Source organism: Chenopodium album, chromosome 14 (genome assembly GCF_948465745.1).
Source record: "Chenopodium album chromosome 14, dcCheAlbu1.1, whole genome shotgun sequence".
Lineage (NCBI taxonomy): Eukaryota > Viridiplantae > Streptophyta > Magnoliopsida > Caryophyllales > Amaranthaceae > Chenopodium > Chenopodium album.
Window position 1 is genome coordinate 17,930,281 of NC_137847.1, and position 20,939 is coordinate 17,951,219.

Here is a 20,939-nt window from a genome sequence, read left to right on the forward strand (position 1 = left end):
AATCAAATGAACAAAACAAGAATAAAAGTTTGGAAGTGATTTGTTATGGAGATTCTCCCTCTGGCCATAGGTTTAGGGCCATCAATCATTTCCCTTTTTTCATCAAGGAATTTTTAGTCCCTAACACAACAAATTTATTGACACTTTAAATTTTCGACTTTGTTTGCAATTCCCTCTATTTTTTTTAATTAGTGCTCCATTTTGACTTTATTGTTTTATATCTCTCTTTAACTGACAAATTGTGATTTCTTGGCCAAAAAGAGGCAATTCGTATAATACAATGGAGCATTGAAGTGGTTAGCATCACTTGTAATTGAGAAATTTTGTACAAATTCAATGAATATCTATCAATATGCTAGACAATGGAATTTTAAAGGTTAGACATCAGTTGTAATTTCGCTCAAAATTGTTGAGTGTTTGTCAAAAATGCCCTTGTTATGACCGGTAAAAACTCTTTATCCTTCTTGTTCAAGAAATTGGAAGAAAACTTACAATTTTTCTCAGTCCAACTTGCCTAGACTCCAAATTCGTGTCATTGTACCAATTAAGAACATAGGAAGTAAACATTACGACCCAATCTAGAGTCTAGACCTTTGCCTCCACGCCAAGAGTGACTTTCACCTTTCCTCATTTTCTCCATCCACCACCCAATCTACATCGTTTGCATATTGTTTGTATCAATCACTTTATATTCATCATTTACAGTAGCCCTTGTCACAAACATAGCTGAATAGGAGAAGCTACCTTCCAAAATGAGTTGTAAAGAATGGAACCAACGATAACTACATCACGATTTTGCATATATTACTTGACACGGGAGTCAGCACAAATATAGTTGGAGACGACGTGACTTGATAAGACCTTTGATCATGTGCACCAAAAACAGATAGACACCAAAATTGTTTCTAATTAATCATACTAAAAACAATTAATTATAAGAATTTCATTAGTCTCTAACTATCCTTCAGAAAAGGTGAAATATTTCAGACATAATACAAAACATCATGGAGATATTATTGGAGGTAACGGACTTGGATTAATTTAACAGACCACCAAATTCAATGTCCACTGAAGCATAGTGTAGCCAGTAAAAGAAAAATGGGCTTGACATTGGATAGCTCAACTCTATCGAGTCTTTCTGTGAAAAAAAATATATATTTTGAGTTGACACTTGCAAAATGAAATTATTACATTCCTGTTTATAACTGCAAGTCAACATTGAGCTCTTTGCTCTTTAACCAGTTTTGGATAAAAACTCGGTAACGAAATTTGTAACCAAAAACCAAAAGGGGTGTGAACTGAGTAAACACAGTTCAAACTTTAGCAACTTTGTAGGGATGTAGAACCAGTCAGGCTATCACTACTCTATGACATATGATACGAATATCAATTTCACTTGACATCAAGTCTTTATCTCTTACCATCAGCACTAAGATACACGTCCATCTCGTATAGACCAGCTTCTCCTGCATCTGATACCTCTACAGAAAAATAGTCATCATACCAAATAGTGCAACGGTTTGTGGCTTCTAAAGATTAGTGCATTATCATTGTGGACGCAATTTGACATACTGATCGGCGGCTTTGGATAACGACTGTATTGATATAGGAAACCCTGGACCCATCTGTGCAAGGGAGACACAAACCATCATGGTATAAGAAATAAATACAAGTACAAGCAACTTAGCAGCACCAATATATTAAATGAAAAATACAATAGCATAAGCGCAAGTAGTGCATAATATCCCATCACTTCACAATAACAAAAGAAAACAAACATGTAGCTTTCCTTTTTCATTTTGAAGGCAGGTGTACTATCTCATAAGGCAAAAGTTTTATTTAGAAAATTTCTTTTTTTATCCCATACCTCAAACCCAAGGGAGAGGTGGGTATGACTCATACTATACCTTCAGGTATCAAATAAAAGGAAAAAAAAAAAAAAAACAATCATCCCCAAACAATAACCAAATATGAGGTATTACGGAGTAAGAAACAAGTTCCAACACCATACGTCCATACCAACCTGGTTTCATTCCTGATTCCAAGTTCATACTACTCTAACGAAACACCCCCTTAGGAAATTCTACAATCACTAAAATCAATACTCTATTTATCCCTAAACATAGTTCCCGTATTCCTTTTTAGGCGTCCCTAAATGATGTTCCCATCTCTTTTTTTTACCATTTATAGATGCCACAAAAAGACCAAAATAACCTCACTTTACTTTGTCTTTATTACCTGAAGTAACCCAAACTGCCCTCATTTGTCTCTAAAACTTTGTGCCCCCACTCATATGCATGTACTTAATTTTTGCACTTACTATTGGTGGTCCACTCAATTTTTAGTACTTTTCTCTTTTTGTGGCACTTTATGTACTTGCTTATCCCTTTTCTTAATTCCCATGAAATTTGGCATGCGGAGGGAGTAATTGGTTTCATGGAAACAAACAACCGTGATCAAACCATGAAGTCACCTCACATCCTCACCAGCTCAACCATTTTGACTATTTGTCTAGGTTTACAGATCCTTCAGCTTGGCACAAGTGCCATCAATAACCAAGCCAGTTCATAGAACTAAGTGCAGTTTTTAGTTTCTTACACTTCTTATCCAATAGAAAATAGATTCCATTGAAAATAATGATGCCATAAGGCATGGCAGAAATATCACAAATGGCCACAAACAGTAGAACCAAGTAAGGATATTGGTTTTGAGAGCTGATATATCTCCCATCTATTTTTCTTTCTTGAGCCAGACATCTTAGTGTTCTGTTTCTTGAAGCTTTGAGCTTAAAGATTTGATTATTATCAAAATAATATCATTCGACCACAATTTCATAATTAAAAAAAAAAAAAATTTTTAAAAAAAAAAAAAAAAAAAAAAAAAAAAAAAACTGAAAAAGAAGAATGTGTTTTTATCACTATTTATGATATTAATGTTCTGTATTTCATTCACAAATTGTTTGGGTTTCTAACAAAAAGGCTAAAAGCCTAAAAGCTATACATTGTCTAACTCTCTTAGTCTCTTATATATAAAAATTCATTCTACCCTACTGTAATACCTTAGCTATGAGTTGCACAAATGACAAAATACAAAAAGCTTTGCATGGGAATAATCCTAAAATAAAGATCACATGATTTAATGAATATATACAAAAAAAATGCCTAGGCAATCCTTGGACAATGATCACATGATGTAATGAGCACCAACGTTGCACGCACCTCAATGTGCAACATCCTTCACACAATCATGAAAAAGGTAGATTTGATTCACAATAAGTAATAACTCAAAAACGCATCATCCTTAATTGTAGGTAACATAGGCATATAAGCTAAACCTAAAGTTGCTATAATTAGTCCACATGTCCAACAACCAGAATAAAGACTGCTACAAGCATTAGGAAATGAGTTCATTCATCCCCTAGAAAATGTGTGAAACCGCAACTAAAAAACAAGCTTGTGGGAATTATGGCCCACTAGTTCCTACTAAAACAAGAAAACTAAATAAGAGCCCCATCACTAACCATACACTGCTCAAACTTGCACCATGTAAAACCCACCACCTTAAGGGTAAAGGTAAAGTCATTCAGCAACCCAAGACTACTCAAAAATTTTCCTTAGACGCAAACAAATTAAAGGCTATTTAAGGATAAGGGTTATTGGCTTGTCAACTAAAATAGTTTCATAATCTGTAATAAACTAATTTATATGAAATTTTCTTAGTTAGGACCACCACTTTTAAGCTTAAAAAGAATCATATTTTACTATTGATATAATTCACACAACTCTAAATTCCTCACAAAGTGTAGTAATCATCATCATTTTGCCTGTAGTTGGGAATATGGTGAGAAAAAGAGAATCAATTTATAGCTTAATGGTGGGAGTTCTATAAATAAAAAAAAAATAAAAAAAAGGGTTCATATATGCAATTTTTTATTTTCAAAATGTATATACACAAAATTTTCCTAATCTAACAAAAGAAATATATTATTAAATATGTTTAATACGTGTCAAGGATCATCATTGGTTAACAAGCATTGACCCACAAGGCCACAAAAGTCAAATATTGTAAAGCACGTTGGCAAGAAAAGATTAGAACATTGCCAGAAACATGATCCTCCTAATCCTCATAATTCACTTTTATATCAAAACCTGTTTAAATCGGGTATGAGGAGAATGTCATTAGAAAATGACTTTGCAGTTCAAATGTGCATGAGAGAAGTGGAAAAAAATAGTTCAGAGAGAGAGAGAGAGAAGGGAACCATTGGGTTAACAATAGAGGTGATTAAAGAGAGAAATGTATGACATATTATTATCGAGTGTTTCCATCTTGCTCAAGTGCTTAGTTGGGAGAGAATCAAGCCACTTGAAAGCTTGAATATCATTCAGTATTTCTGTACTTTTCAAATCAATCAAAACTCAACTTGTTCTTCCCTTCAATTCTGTAATCAATTTCCAGTTTACCACAATACCATAAAATGGAAATGAGCAAGAATAATTGTAGACTTTTAGTGAAAGAAGGTAAGGAGATATAGCAATTTGTATGACAAATCTGAAGTCTAAAATATTTACCCCCAACTCCTTTATAAGTGGAGGGCCAGAACAGGCAGTTAAGCATCGAAGCATAGATTAGTCCACAATCATATACCAAGGAACAATCTCTGCAGGAAATGTTACAGTACATATCACTTTAAACTCACCGTGCTACATAGATGGAAAGAGTTCACATAGCCAGCATATTTTGAAGCTGCAAAATACAAGAACATAAAAGCGTCAGTTATGACATGCAAACCTATGGGTTAATCTCCCATTCTGAGAAAACCAATGATTATAATTAAAAGACTTTAGTAGTCATGCAAAAACCCTCAACACGTATGACATTGTCACATATCCATCAAATGACAAACCAACCATACAGAATATAGAAACAACTAGAGATCATAGGCATTCTAAGTAAAACAATCATTATAATTCAAAGAATTTAGTAGCCATGCAAAAACCCTCAACACGTATGACATTGTCACTTATCCATCAAATGACAAACCAACCATACAGAATATAGAAACAACTAGAGATCATAGGCATTCTAAGTAAAACAATCATTATAATTCAAAGAATTTAGTAGTCATGCAAAAACCCTCATCACGTATGACATTGACCCATATCCATCAAATGACAAACCAACCATACAGTATAGAAACTAGAGATCGTAGATTAGTAGGCATTAAGATGGCAGATCAATTGGCCAAATTGAGCAAAGGTACATATTGGCATATTGCTAGTTTCTACTAATGAAATGCATGTATATGATTGGCCTCTTTGGTGGTTGCACGGGATTCTTTTTAATGTAAGGTGCTCTACAGGAGACAGTCTTAAGGAACTCATCCTTTCCTATTGTTATAAAGGTGTCCATCTTCTTTGTCCCCACTCACAAAACCAGGCTTTGCGACTAATAAGCTTGAGATAGCAATTGGAATACATAATTAATGAAGGTATGTTCATTTCGCCTGATATAAGTCCATTACAACCTAAAGCCAAACAGCTCTTTTGCCATGGAGATATGAATTGCTTTGTCATAATATAAAGAAACAATACCAGAATTCATGATTATTTATGAAAAGCTTACAGACTTACAGTATACAGATATACACATCTCACTTATTGTGTCTCAAAAGCCTCAAGGCAACATAGAGTCAAGACGCTGTAAAGATCTCATCTATTGTATCTCAAAAGCCTCAAGGCAATATAGAGTCAAGATGCTGTGCAGCTTGTATCACAAATATCACAAACTTACTTTAATACACCAGTGTTGTGATTAAATAAATCTAAATATATTATCTAATGTTAACAAATTGTAAAGATGACATTTGTTTCAGAACAGGGAACAAATTTGTTTCTACAGATAATTATAGAGCCACCTCGTCCACTATTATCAAGGGAGCAGAAAATTTTCAGAGACAACCTTGGCAATATTTAAAAAGAACCTAGGAGGCAAGGACAATATCCATCCCTCAGCCCTAGACCAAATCCTAGAAGAAGGAAGAACAACATCAAAGAAAGGAGAGGGTAGAGGTGAGCAGTAATGCACGTACAAGAAGATACGGAAAAAGAAGAACAGTATTAAAGAAAGAAGAGAGGGAAAGTAAGTATGAGCACACAAGATAAGCTATACAATGCAAATAAGAAAATCTGGTAACTTACTCTTCTTTAACCCTGCAGGCTTTGCAAGCAAAAGAGCATTCACAAATGCACCAACATTCGCTTGCAAAGCTTCCTCGGGAAAACTCACCTGCACATGACAGGCTCTACAGTAAGAATGTAGTTGCAGTATAAAAATATAAGAATATTGAGGGAGCAAAGGTTTGACATCATACCTTCCCCAACCCCACATGAACAATAGCATCCTTCATTCTGAAATCAAGCAACCCCTGCTTTGCCTCTTGTACTGCCGCAGCAACATTGTTGGTCACAGTACCTTTCTAAAGAATTGACTCTTAGTACATGAGATTCAATCATTAGCTACAAACAATTTTGAAATTGGTGAATGAGATTTACCTTGGCATTTGGTGTTAGGCCACGAAGAATTCTACCTATTTTCTGAAGAAACAAAAATAAAAACAATTATTGCTAAGATTTCTTAGCAATCAATTATTCCATGGTAGTCTTATGATTCGCTCTATACAAAAGCAAAGTGGCAAACTATCTTCTTACCGTAACACGCAGCATCATGGAATGAGTGGCTATACATTTGTCAAAATTGATCTTGCCACCTGCACAGAATTAAAGATGGAGTGTTGGTGGAACATAGCTCAAGCAGAATCCTTTTCAGTAAACAAGAAACAGAAATGGGAAATTTCAAATACAAGAAACTTCATAGACATATTTTATCATAACAAATATTTCTAATATCGATATAAGAATATAGGATAAACTGTAATAAGATTACTTTCAAGTACGATCTAGACAATATACTTCAGAGCCTCATTAATTAAGTGGACTTTTCCAAATCGTTACACAAAGACATTCGTATACCAGAATTTGTTATCACAGAGAAAGAGTGCTATAGAATATATAAGGGGTACTGACTAGTAAGAATAATCAAACAGAGTAAGAGAGCAGTGTGCCTCACATTGCTAAAGCACCTAGGGTCTGCCAGGGGTTTGAAATCCGCATTACAGCATCATGAAGGTTTGTTTAGCTTACCACAACTTGAGATACTAGGCCACAAAAGCCACAACCATCCCCACTGCCCACAAAAATGGTTTTCCAACCATAATCGCAATCTCAATATCATCCTAGAATTAAAACCATGGATGTGCCTCTTTATTCACTCTGAATCTTGAGTTACATGAGGTGATGATGCTAGCACCATGAACCAATGTGCACTACTTTTAAAGCTAAGATAAAAGTAGTCTTCCTCTCTCTTTTACTCCTCCACCCCAAAACACTAGCCTCAACACCAATAATGAACATTTTCTACAGTAACTAATTATTTGGCCATAGTTTCATGCCAATAATATTCATCTCTCCATCTGTAGCAGTTCTTTTCCCATCTATTGATTAATATCTCAGACTATCTTCATAGAAGATTTTTTTTTTTTTTTATGTTATTACTAATTAATTATTCTAAATGAATTATCTGATGATTGTCTCTTACTAGTATTTGCAATAATTATCAAGATAGATCTCCATCAGAAGAAAGTTATTTGAGATCGTTAAACCCCGTTGCAGGTCTCATCACTACACAGAATAACTACAAATGGCACGCAAAAGTAATATTAGCTTTCTTAAAACAGTGGATTTATTATAAATGTTAGAAATTAAAATAAATACTAGTTCTTATTTCTTCAATAAGCTCATCTGCACCAACAATATCAGCTCCAGCAGCTCTTGCTTCCTCAGCTGCAGCTCCATCAGCAAAAACAGCAACTTTGACAATCTAAAAGAAAAAGGAAATCTTAGGACCAAATTCCAACGAGAGTTTTAAAAACATGGAAATAAAAATAAAAAGGTCTCGTGCTTTTCATTATAAGAGTACCTTGCCAGTGCCATGAGGCAACACGACAGCTCCACTAACACCCTACATTTCAGTGCGATACAGCATTAGCACCAACCACAATAGCATAGCACGCACCCAAAAATAAGCACCAGCATAACATTTCCAGGGAAACTATACATAAAACACCTTGACCAAAAAGCAACATGTCTGGAATCTAAATACAAAAAACTGCGCCATATTGATCAAAAAAAAAAAAAAAAAAAAAAAAAAAAAAAAAAAAAGACTATCCTATGGATTCCTATCTAGAACACAAAGAAATCTCACAATACCAAATCACTTCGGCGTCGATCAATGCCCAAATTTACATGTGCTTCCAGAGTTTCATCAAAGTTTCTCTTAGCATTAGCCTGAAACAAATTACGAAAGTTACTAAAGATACTGATCGCTAATTTTTATTAAAAGAAACAACGAAGCAGGAAATATCACAAATCAACGAAAACTAAGTGAAGAATAACAGCAACATTAACCATTAAAAGCACTAAGTCCCCAGGAAAAGGCTAGCATAGTAGCAGTTACAATATATAGCTATTGACAACAATCAAAGGTTATCCAAGAAAATTTTTATTCAACCATTCAACAGGATATTGCCAAAATAAACTATACTTAAACTCAATAATATTTAAACAGGAGGCATCTGTAAGTTTAGCAATGAGTAACCACCTAGCCATATGATCATATGTCAGGCTTTAGCAAACACGATCACCATGGCATTTGCATCAAAACTTACATGATAGTTAGACCACCTACCAAACAATGAATGTCAATGATGCTTCTAAGAAGCTCACAGGAACCTTGACAAACATACACCATAATGGGTGTATTCTATTCGGCTAATATACTTCAGTAAATCAAAATTCAGTACAGCTTACTATTCCACCAACTTGAAATTAAATTATATTTAGCAGAACAAATTACTGGACTGGCTTGAGCAGATAGCCTCCACTGGCAAGAAATCATGTTTTCAAGCTACACTAACTCGGCAACCAAGGAAAGCAACAGCGAATGAGCAATAGGGAGGCGGCCACTAAAGAAGCAACTAACTTCCAGTCGATTAGGTTATATGACCATCATTCCACCAAATTAACCAACAAAACTAAACCATATTTCAATATCCTATTAGTTCAGTCCTTAATATATCTTTTCATACATTTAATTAACATTCATACCATCAACAGTCATAAACAATGCCGAAAGATTTCGATCGATATTCCGATCATCACAACCCACACCTATAAACCTCAAGATAAAAAAAATGCAGAAATCTAACCTTACTAAAAAAAAAAATCAAGTGACATAATTTTTCATAAATTCAAAAAAAAATTAAGATTGTAAAGATGAAACGTAGTAAACCTTGACTTGACGAATAGCTTCTTGAAGATCAAAAACCTTTCTCTCACCATCCTTCTTCTCCACCTTAATCAAAGTAGGAAAAGGAATCTCCTTCTCTTCCTCAACAACCCTAAAAACTCTCCGAACAGCTCGATTATTCGCTTCAATCGTTTTCGACTCCGTCTGCAGCTCCACTCTCTCCTCCTCCACTGCAACACGATCCTCCGGAAGCGGCGCAACTCTCTTCGAATACGAAACCGGTGTTATTGTCATCGGCGAATCCTTCAAATACCGAAAATCTTCTCGCGTCAAATCTCTCGCTGAAAATACATCTTCCGAAAAATTTGCCGGCGCATTTTCCGGCGGAGTTTCATCGGCGGGTTTAGGTTTTGGTGCGTAGGAGACTGGTTGGATTGACGGAGGTTGTGGAGAGTTGTCGGAGCAGAAATAGCGGCGGTGATGGAGGAAGAGGGAGGAGAGTTGGGAACGAGGGATTCGGCGAGTGTGAGTGAGGAAGTTTTCTAGGGCTGCGGCCGCCATTGATGGTGGTTGAAGGTGATAATGAGGTTTCGTAGTGCCGGGAAGTGTGAGAGCGAGGGGTTAACGTAGGGGTTTTAGCAAATAGCAACACACTTTTTTTTTGTTTTAAAATCTTTTTGTGAAAGTCAAAACCGGTGAGATGAAGCTTTCATTTTTTATTTTTTTTTTAATATTTTTTTGAAAATTTTGTCAAAAGCCATCCATTAAAAACACTTATTTTGTGAAAAATCACCCACATTAAAAAAAGTGTTGTGAAACACCACTCAAACAAAAAAAAAATGTTGTAAAAAGTCACCCACTGTTGAAAACAGGTCATTGACAGTCCTCCCCCGACGTTTACCACACTCCCCACCCCAAGAAAACCACTAGAATACACCGGAAAAGTTTGGCCTCCCCTCCCCCTCTTAAACCCCTAACATTCACTCCCCCTTGAAAACCCCTAAAATCACTCCCCCTCCACCTCGAAAATCACTCCAACCAAATTTTCCGGAGGTGGTCTAGGGTTTTTCATTTTTTGAGTGAATTTTAGTAGTTTTCGAGGGGGGTGGGGAGGGGGAAAGGCGGTCGAACGTTTTCCGGTGAATTCTAGGGGTTTTTAAGGGGATGGGGCGACTGGTCAACGCCAAGGGAGGGTGGCCAACGCCGGCAAATATGGTCAACGACCTGTTTTCGACAGTGGGTGGCTTTTTGCAACATTTTTTTTTAGTTTGGGTGGTATTTTACAACATTTTTATTGTGGGTGGTTTTTCACAAAAAAAAATGTTTTTAGTGGGTGGTTTTTGACAAAATTTCCTTTTTTTTTTTTTTTTGAAATTCTTAATAGTGACCCCTATATGGAAATGGTGACCCTTTCTTTCAAAAAAAAAAAATGGTGACCCTCTTGAAATTAAATTATACAAAATGAACCTAATTAAAAAATTTGTCCCACGGTTAGATTTATTTTTTTAAAAAAAATAAAACCACCAATAACATGGCTAGACAACCACCCCTACCACCTCCTCTAACTCCAGGCTCAGCCACCGTCTCCCTCACCCTCTTCACTGCCGGCATCGGCCAACCTTCTCCACCGCCGCTCATGCTTCCTTACTTGCCGGCAACCCTAACCCACGACAAACAACCCCACATAACCTTCTTTCCACCACCCGACCAACATCCCTAGCAATTTCTGCCTTTGTATTTCGACCTACGGTTTTATTGTGATATATTTAGGATATTTATGGGAAATATTATCTTGTATCAAATAGGATATATTTTTTGTAATTTTGGTAGTTGTTGATCTTTTTATAATTGCATTATAAATATGTGTTGGTTGTTCAATGAGAAGCTAAGTCGTTATTCTTCTTCTATTCATCTTCTTAACATGGTTTCGACCTTAGGGTAATGGGGTAATTTCAACCTAGGGTTTTAGTCTTAAGATGGTAGGGTAATTTCGACCTAGGGTTTCCGATGTTAGGGTGGTGGTCGAAGTGGGTGATGGGTATTGGGTGCATGGGTGGAGGGACGGGGGGGCTGGTGGAGACCCAGCCTCCCCAGCCCACATTTGCAGTCCATTTGTTTGAATGTTATGGCTGTAACACCCTAGAAATTCCTTTCTTTTAAAATACCTGTTTTGCTCTCTTTAAAACTCAAAATAGGAAAATCTAAGATATTACCGCCACCGTGAAAACGGCTAAGGCTGTTAACACCCTAGAAATTTCTTTCTTTTAAAATACCTGTTTTGCCCTGTTTAAAACTTTAAATAGGAACATCTAAGATATTACCGCCACCGTGAAAACGGCTAAGGCAACTATCAAAGACACACAGCGAAAGACTCACCTCTAAAATAATTTAAAACGACTCAATTTAAAAAGTCAACTCACGAAATTAAAGTCAAACCAAAGTAAAACAAATTCAAACCTACAACTTGGAACCACTATAGGCCCTTAACCAAATCAATTCAACTTAAAACTTTTACGTTAGTCTCGCAACAAAAATATCATTATATAATTAAAGCAATAACACGTCATAAACTTATGAAAACTAGCATGATTCGCTCTTCACTCATGCCCATCACGAATATGCTTCATCAGCTGAAAAGCTTCTCTCTACTTGTTTCCACTACTCTCCATTAAAAATGGGTCATCATAGGGCCAAGATAAATACAAGGCCAACAAACACACAAAACACACAATCAGCAAAGCTGAGTACATAAGCGTATTTAACACACTAACATGCATTTACCTATCAACACACAATTTATCTTGTTGCACCTGTTTTTCAAGCACACAACATTTAGCAAAACTTCTCAACTAGACAACTACATAATTTGTTTAGCATTGATTACGCATCGAACGGGTTTCCTAACTAACCTCCCCCAATAAATGAGGTTACTGACACGGGAGCTAACCGTGCCAACATCAAATAACCACGCGTAAGTGGTGGAATTCCTGCGCATAATAATAATAATAATAATAATAATAATAATAATAATAATAATAATAATAATAATAATAATAATAATAATAATAATAATAATAATAATAATAATAATAATAATAATAATAATAATAATAAAAGGAATGCACAGCGTCCTGTACTCCATTAGAAGTTATGGTTAAATATAAAACCCCATAACTCCCCCCATATGTTCATACTCAAGGTATATACGTTCCAAGAGTTTTGGTGCGTAATCTCTTTCACTTTACGTTATTTACATATTATTAAACTTGGTGATGACTCTCAAACCATAATCATTCAATCAACAATAATTATTCAAACAATCAAACATACCAATTTAATTCTTGAATATTTAATAACCACATAATATTTAATGACCACATAATATTTAATGTTGAACCCTTTTTAAATCTACCTCGGTGTCATTGACACCTTAAACGCTTAATGCGTCAAAAATCCTATCCCTCGGTGTTAAAAACACCTTAAGTGCACTAAGGCTCCGACATACAATTTATTCCTCGTGTACATTGACACTTACATAGCTCCTTCCTCATGCTTAAAGCATCAATAAAAATTATATGAACCATAATAAAATTCTCTTTTAATATTCCAAGCCAAATTAAACATTTAGTTTAATTAAACATGCTCTCTATCATGCCATAAATAAAAGTGTGGTTCATATACAATTTTTCAAACTATTATTTTCCAACCATTAATCCATCACAAATAATTCATGCTTCGATATTCAATCACCAATAGCAACCAAATCATAATTTCCATTCCAAATCTATCATGATACTACTTGTAATCAATTAAACACATTTAGCATGCTACTAAATCATAAAAATTATGCTAAGTACGCGAACGTACCTTGAATACGATCTTAATATCGCCACAACAAATAGAAATCGCTCACTTCGAAGTCTCCTACAATTTAAAAATCATATATAGAAGAGTATTAAAAATCCTCTCTACACAAATTTCCAGCAATATATACTACTATTAAACCCCTCATAATTTAATTAAAATAAGATAAAATTATATTTAAAACATCATACTTTAATCCCAATTAATGGGTAATTAAAATTCCTTTAAGAAACTTGATTTTTAATGCACTACCAAAAATTCTAGCATTATATTTTAATGAAAACTTGTTGTAATTAGGCCTTAAAACACTTAAATCAAAGGTTTAACCCATCCTATATCATAATCCTTCAATAATTAATAATTTATGAATCTAGGGTTCAAATTTGGGGCTTTTTTTAATTAGAATTAGAATCTAAAAATTAAATTACATGCTACTTATAATCAAACATCATAATATTAATCACAAACTCATATTTAATAATTAGATCTAAGATTAAATTGATATTTAAAACAAAAGATTAAATTTTTTTTTTCGAAGAAAGGCAGCCGACAGCAGGCCGGCGCCAATGCCGGTTGCTGCCAGCGCCGGTGGCCGGCGGCTGGTGCTGCTGGTGGTCGCCGGCCCACCGGTGGTGGTGGTGGCCGGCGGTGGTGAGGCCGAAAGAAAGGGGAAGGGGAAAAATAAAGAAAAAGAAAAAGAAAAATAAGGAGAAGAGAGAAAGTTTACCTTGGGTTTTCTCCACTCTGGACAAAGTTTGGTTTGCCACTACAAGAAAATAACATTTTCGTAGCGATTATTTTAACCTTTAGTATCGATTGTAATTGCAACAAAAAGCTTTCCCAACGAATGGTCATTCGATACAATATCCCCCGTTGCCTTAGGCTTTAGTAGTGGTTTTCAATATCGCTGGGGTTGGCCTCAATAATCGATACAAAAAACTACATCCAATCATTGTGCTTATTGTAGCGATTACAATCGCTATAAATGTTTAACTCATTTTCTTCAAAAAAAAAAAAAAACATGAGAATGATCTTTACAAGATTCGAACATGCAACCTCAAACTCTTACATTAAATGTTTCACCAATAAGCTATGACATATTTTATGTATTCTTTGTCAAACAATATTTATATATCTAGTGTTGAAAAGGCTTTTCGTATCGATTTTTAGGATTTAGTGGCGATTGTAAATGATACGATTTCTCAAAATTATATAAATGTGTAAAAATAGTGTTGATATGTATCATTATGTTTTCCGTATCGATTTTATATGGGAAAACCATGGCGATTGTAAAAATGATACGACATCCTTAATTATTTCACAAACATACTTGCATATTGTAGCGAATGTACAATCGCTACGAAATAATCGCTACGAAAAGAGATTTTTCTTGTAGTGTGCCCCAAGTGTTGAATATTTATACCCTTTCTCTAGAAACCCTTCTTCCGAAACTTTTCCTTTTAAATCTTTCCTAATCCCTCTCCTAATAAAACTTTACTAAAATAAAACTTTCTTAAATAAATTCCCAATTTAAATAAAATAATTAATTAAATAAACTTTCCTTTTATAAAATATTTCTAAACTTATTAAAATAAATAATTAAAACTATAAATAAAACATTTCAATTTATTTAAATACTTCACAAAATACTTATTTTAAATAAAATACGTATTAAAAAAAATACGGGGTATTATAAAGGCAATTGATTTATTTAGCATTGATTACGCATCGAACAGGTTTCCCCCTAACCTACCCCAATAAAGGGGTACTAACACAGGAGCTAACCATGACAGTATAAAATAACCACTCGTAAGTGGCGGAATTCCTACGCATGATAATAAAAGGAAAATACACCGTCATGTACTCCCAGTAGAAGTTATGGTTAAATATAAAGTCGCATAACTCTCCCCATATGTTCATACTGAAGGTATATATGCTCCAAAAGTTTTGGTGCATAATCTCTTTCACTTTACGTTATTTACATATTATTAAACTTGGTGATGACTCTCAAATCGTAACACAATCAAACACTATAATTATCCAAACAATTAAACATTCCACACTGCTAAAAAACAGCCGAATTGCGACGGAAAAAATCCGTCGAAAACCCCTGTTTTCCGTCGGAACCGGTTGTCGGAAAACAGTTTGTAGGAAAAATGACCTTTTTCGACGGAAATCAGTCCATCGGAAACGCCAACGAAGAAAATAAAAAAAAACCACGCACCACCGCTGCCAGCCCCTACCGCCACCACGCCTAACCCACCTTAACCCCCAGACGCACTACCTTAACTCACCAGTTCCACCGCCTTAACCCACTTAACCCAAACCTACCACCATAACCCGTACCCACCCACCTAAACCCACCACCGATACCCACCACAGTAATTCACCCCACCTACCCCCGAAATTCCCCACCACAACCTACAACCACGCACTGACTTACAACGACCCACCACCACAACCCACAACCAACACAGATCTACTAACCTAACCCAAACCCTAACCCAGATTTTCAATAAAACGTCCATAAATTTTCAATAAAACCCCAAAATCTGAAGTTCAAGAGCCACAACCATAAATTTTCAAAAAAATTCGAAAAAGGACAAATAAAATCAAAATTAAGGAAAAAAAAAACCTGAATTTGACCACACAAAACCTCGAAATTAGGTTTACGAGGCCAAATTTGACCATGAGAACTCTAGATCTAGAGTTTTCATGGTCGAATTTGACCTTAAAACCTTTGTTTGTACCGTTGATGTTATGTCTGTGTTGGTGGTGTTATTCACGTCGGTGTTGTGGCGGCGGGTGGTTAGTGTTAGCCGTGGTTGTGGATTGCCATGGTAGTCAGAAAGAGGGGGGGAAAGAAGGTAGAAAAGGAAAAGGACGGAGAAGAAGAAGAGGAGGAAAGAGAAGGAGAAAGAAGAGGAGATAGAAGGAGAAGGACGGAGAAGAAGAAGAAGAGGAGAGAAAAGGAGAATGACAGAGAACGAGAAGAGGAAGAGGAGGAGAGAGAAGGAGAAGTGAGAAGTGGAAAGAGAAAAAGAAAGAGAAGGGGGAAACAGAAGAGAAGAGGCGGAAAAAATATTTAGGGTTTTTTTGAAAAGGTTTTTTTTTTAATTATATTCAGACAGAAAATTCCGATGGATTTTAATTCCGTCGAAAATGGTATTTTCCGACGGATTTTCTGTCGAAAAGTACAGTGTTCCGATGGATTTTTATTGCGTCGGAAATTTCCGACGAACTTTTTAATTTCGTCGAAAATATCCGACGGAATAAAAATCCGTCGGAAATTTCGACTTTTCCAACGGAATAATGTGTCCGTCGGAACCATTCCGTCGCTATTTCCCTGTTTTCAAGTAGTGCCAATTTAATTCTTGAATAATTAGTGACCACATAATATTTAATGTTGAACCCTTTTTAAATCTACCTCGGTGTCAAAGACACCTTAAACGCGTAATGCGCCACAATTCCTATCCCTCGGTGTTAGAAACACCTTAAGTGCACTAAGACACCAAAATACAATTTATTCCTCGTGTACATAGACACTTAAATAACACTTTTCTCATGATTATAGCATCAATAAATATTATATGAACCATGATAAAATTCCCTTTTAATACTCCAAACCAAATTAAACATTTAGTTTAACTAAACATGTTCTCTAGTATGCCCATAATAAAAGTGTGGTTCATATACAACATGCCAAAATAATTATTTTCATTTAATAATCCATCACAAATAATGCATGCTTCATAATTCAATCACCAATGGCCAACATCAACCAAATAATAAATTCCAATCAAAATGTATCATGATACTATTTGGAATCAATTATTCAAAGCCTAGCATGTTCCTACATCACCAAATAAATATCAAGTACGCGAACGTACCTTGAATACGATCTTAAGATCGCTACGACTAACATAAATCACTCACTTGAAAGTCTCCTACAATGCAAAATTACACCATGGCATTAAAATATACTCCGCACAAATTTCCAGCAATATATACTCTTATTAAATCACTCATAATTTAATTAAAACAAGCTGAAAATTAATTCAAAACCCCTTACTTTAATCCTAATTAACGGGTAGTCAAAATTCCTTCAAGAAACTTAATTTTTAGCTTACTAACAAAATTTCCAGCAATATTAATTCACAAAAACTTGCTGTAAATATACTTTAAAACCCTCAAATTAAAGATTTAAACCACCCTAAATCATATTCCTTCAATAATCAATTATTTACAAATCTAGGGTTTCAAATTTGGGACTTTTTAATTAAAATTAAAATCTGAAAATTAATTTGCATCATACTGAAAATCAAACACCATAAAATCATCACTAAACCCATAATTAATAATTAGATTTAGGATTAAGCAAAAGAAATAAAAAAAATAATTTTTTTTTGTTTGACAGCCGTAAGCAGCAGCCACCACGGCACGAATGGGCTGCTGCCGCACCTTGCCGGTGTCGCTGCGGCTGCTGGTGCTAGCGCCGGTGGCTGTGGTGGCGGCCGGTGGTGCGTGGTGGTGGTCCGGCCGTGCAACAACAAAAGGGGAAGGGGAAAGAAATTAAAGAAAAAGAAAAAGAAAATAAGGAGAAGGGAGAGAAAATTTATCTTGAGTATTCTCCATTTTGGGCAAAGTTTAATTTGCCCATGTGTTGAATATTTATACCCTTTTTCTCTAGAAACCCTTCTTACCTTAATTTTCCTTTCTATCTTTACTAATCCCTTTCCTAGTAAAACTTAAATTTTATAAAGTTTTCTCTTTTATAAAACTTTCCTAAAATAAATCCCAACTTAATAAAATAATTAATTAAATAAAAATTTCCCTTTATAAAATATTTCCAAACTTATTTAAAATAAATAATTAAAATGCCATAAATAATTCATTTCGAGTTAATAAAATAATTCACAAAATACTTATATAAAGTAAAATACGTATAAAAATACGGGGTATTACAATGGCCCCCTAAAATTATTACATATACTATTAAAGACACATAAATTTTAGTAAACAAGACTTGTTATGTTGGTTAAGGAGTGGTGTTTTTTCGTGAGGGAGTTGGGATCGAATCCTATCCCAAACATACTTTTTTATATTATTGTTTTTGTATTGATATCAGAAATCAAAAACACTAGATTTTTTTTTTATAGAAAAGTTAATAAGAGCTTGCGGTAAATTTTAGTGTTGAATCTTTATTGATGATTTTGCTATTATGAAAAATCATAGAGTAAAATTTAACTCTCTTTTTTAGTAACAACAAAATATTAGTCCGGCCCCCAGGATTTGAAAATCATGGCTTCGCCCCTGATTGGGTGGCTAACCAAAGCCTTTTAGAGCTCATCTCATCAAAAAGTATCAGACTTTATTCTACCCAAAAAACAATGGAATAGACAAAAATTACAGGCTCTTCTTCATAAAAACACCACAACCCAAAATCATAAGCATCCACTATTTCTCAATGATATGATGGACAAACTTGTTTGGGAACTCGCTATGCATGGAAACTTCTCATTAAGTTAGCCAATTGGCTTGCTCCTAACCTTAATCTCGATGACAACAATTGGCTCAATAGATAGATATGGAAAATAGATAACTCCTAAACTCTTTGACACCTTTAGGATTTACCACCAAACACAATTTGTGTTCAATGAGTTGCACTAGAGAAGTCTCATAGATACCTTTTCCTCCATGGAATCTCTCTTTTTGAGATCCCACAATCATTCTTTTCATACTCAATCCCCATCATCCATTCTTATTTCATGGAAGACACCTCCCAACGACTTATTCAAGCTCAAATTCGACGGTTCGATTCATAACAACTCAGTAGCAACATAAATCATTATCAGAGCAGCGAAGCACTCATCAACGAATCTACGTTCAACCTCGGCAACACCAAAGTATTTATAGAGGAAGCTACGATTCTTCATAAAGGAGTCAAATTAGCTCTTCAATGTGGTATACAAAAACATTAAAATTGAAGGTGATAACCTATTGGTCATCAACTCAATAAAAGACATTTGGGCAGTACTGTAATACCCCGTATTTTTATACGTATTTTATTTAAAATAACTATTTTGTGAAGTATTTAAATAAATTGAAATGTTTTATTTATAGTATTTTAATTATTTATTTAATAAGTTTAAAAATATTTTATAAAAGGAAAGTTTATTTAATTAATTATTTTATTTAAATTGGGAATTTATTTAAGAAAGTTCTATTTTAGTAAAGTTTTATTAGGGAAGGGATTAGGAAAGATTAAAAAGGGAAAGTTTAGGAAGAAAGGGTTTCTAGAGAAGGGGTATAAATATTCAATACTTGAGGCAAATCAAACTTTGCCCAGAGTGGAGAAAAACCCAAGGTAAACTTTCTCCCCCTTCTCCTTATTTTTCTTTTTCCTTTTCTTTCTTTTTTCCCTTTTCCCTTTCTTTCGGCCTCACCACCGGCAACCAACACCACCACCGGTGGCCGCTGCCCACCAGCAGCGGCAGCCACCGGCAGTGGCATCGGCTGCCCTTCTTCAAAAAAAAAAAAAATTTAATCTTTTGTTTTAAAAATCAATTTAATCCTATATCTAATTATTAAATATGAGTTTTTTGATTAATATTATGATGTTTGATTACAAGTAGCATGCAATTTAATTTTCAGATTTTAATTTTAATTAAAAAAGCCCCAATTTTGAAACCCTAAATTCACAAATTATTAATTATTGAAGGATTATGATAGATGACGGTTTAAACCTTTGATTTAAGTGTTTTTAAGCTTAATTATAGCACGTTTTCATTAAAATATTATGCTGGAATTTTTGGTAGTGCATTAAAAATCAAGTTTCTTTAACGAATTTTAATTACCCATTAATTGGAATTAAAGTATGATGTTTTAAATATAATTCCAGCTTATTTTAATTAAATTATGAGGGGTTTAATAATAGTATATATTGCTGGAAATTTGTGTAGAGAGGATTTTTAATACTCTTCTATGATTTTTAAATTGTAGGAGACTTCAAAGTGAGTGATTTCTATTAGTCGTGGCGATCGTATTCAAGGTACGTTCGCGTACTTAACATAATTTTTATGATGTAGTAGCATGCTAAATGTGTTTAATTGATTACAAATAGTATCATGCTAGATTTAGAATGGAAATTATGATTTGGTTGCTATTGGTGATTGAATATCGAAGCATGAATTATTTGTGATGGATTAATGGTTGGAAAATAATAGTTTGAAAAATTGTATATGAACCACACTTTTATTTATGGCATGATAGAGAGCATGTTTAATTAAACTAAATGATTAATTTGGCTTGGAATATTAAAAGAGAATTTTATTATGGTTCATATAATTTTTATTGATGCTTTAAGCATGAGGAAGGAGCTATGTAAATGTCAATGTACACGAGGAATAAATTGTATGTCGGAGCCTTAGTGCACTTAAGGTGTTTTTAACACCGAGGGATAGGATTTTTGACGCATTAAGCGTTTAAGGTGTCAATGACACCGAGGTAGATTTAAAAAGGGTTCAACATTAAATATTATGTGGTCACTAATTAATCAAGAATTAAATTAAAGTATTTAATTGTTTGGATAATCATGATGTTTGATGTTGTTATGATTTGAGAGTCATCACCAAGTTAATAAATTGTAAATAACGTAAAGTGAAAGAGATTACGCACAAAAACTCTTGGAACGTATATACCTTGAGTATGAA

At 34.5% G+C, this 20,939-nt stretch overlaps 1 protein-coding gene across 1 annotated transcript; it reads right to left on the reverse strand.

The window, feature by feature from the left end:
* Positions 1 to 1,164: 1,164 nt before the first annotated feature.
* Positions 1,165 to 10,046, reverse strand: LOC145579041 (uncharacterized). Its single transcript, XM_081636321.1, has 10 exons — positions 9,406 to 10,046; positions 8,325 to 8,402; positions 8,035 to 8,076; positions 7,830 to 7,935; positions 6,708 to 6,766; positions 6,552 to 6,593; positions 6,371 to 6,475; positions 6,198 to 6,285; positions 4,697 to 4,743; positions 1,165 to 1,625 (listed from the first exon to the last, which is right to left on the reverse strand). Exons 1-10 carry the CDS (start codon positions 9,922 to 9,924, stop codon positions 1,548 to 1,550), a joined length of 1,164 nt encoding a protein of 387 aa, XP_081492447.1. The 5' UTR covers positions 9,925 to 10,046; the 3' UTR covers positions 1,165 to 1,547.
* Between the last annotated feature and the right edge of the window lie 10,893 nt (positions 10,047 to 20,939).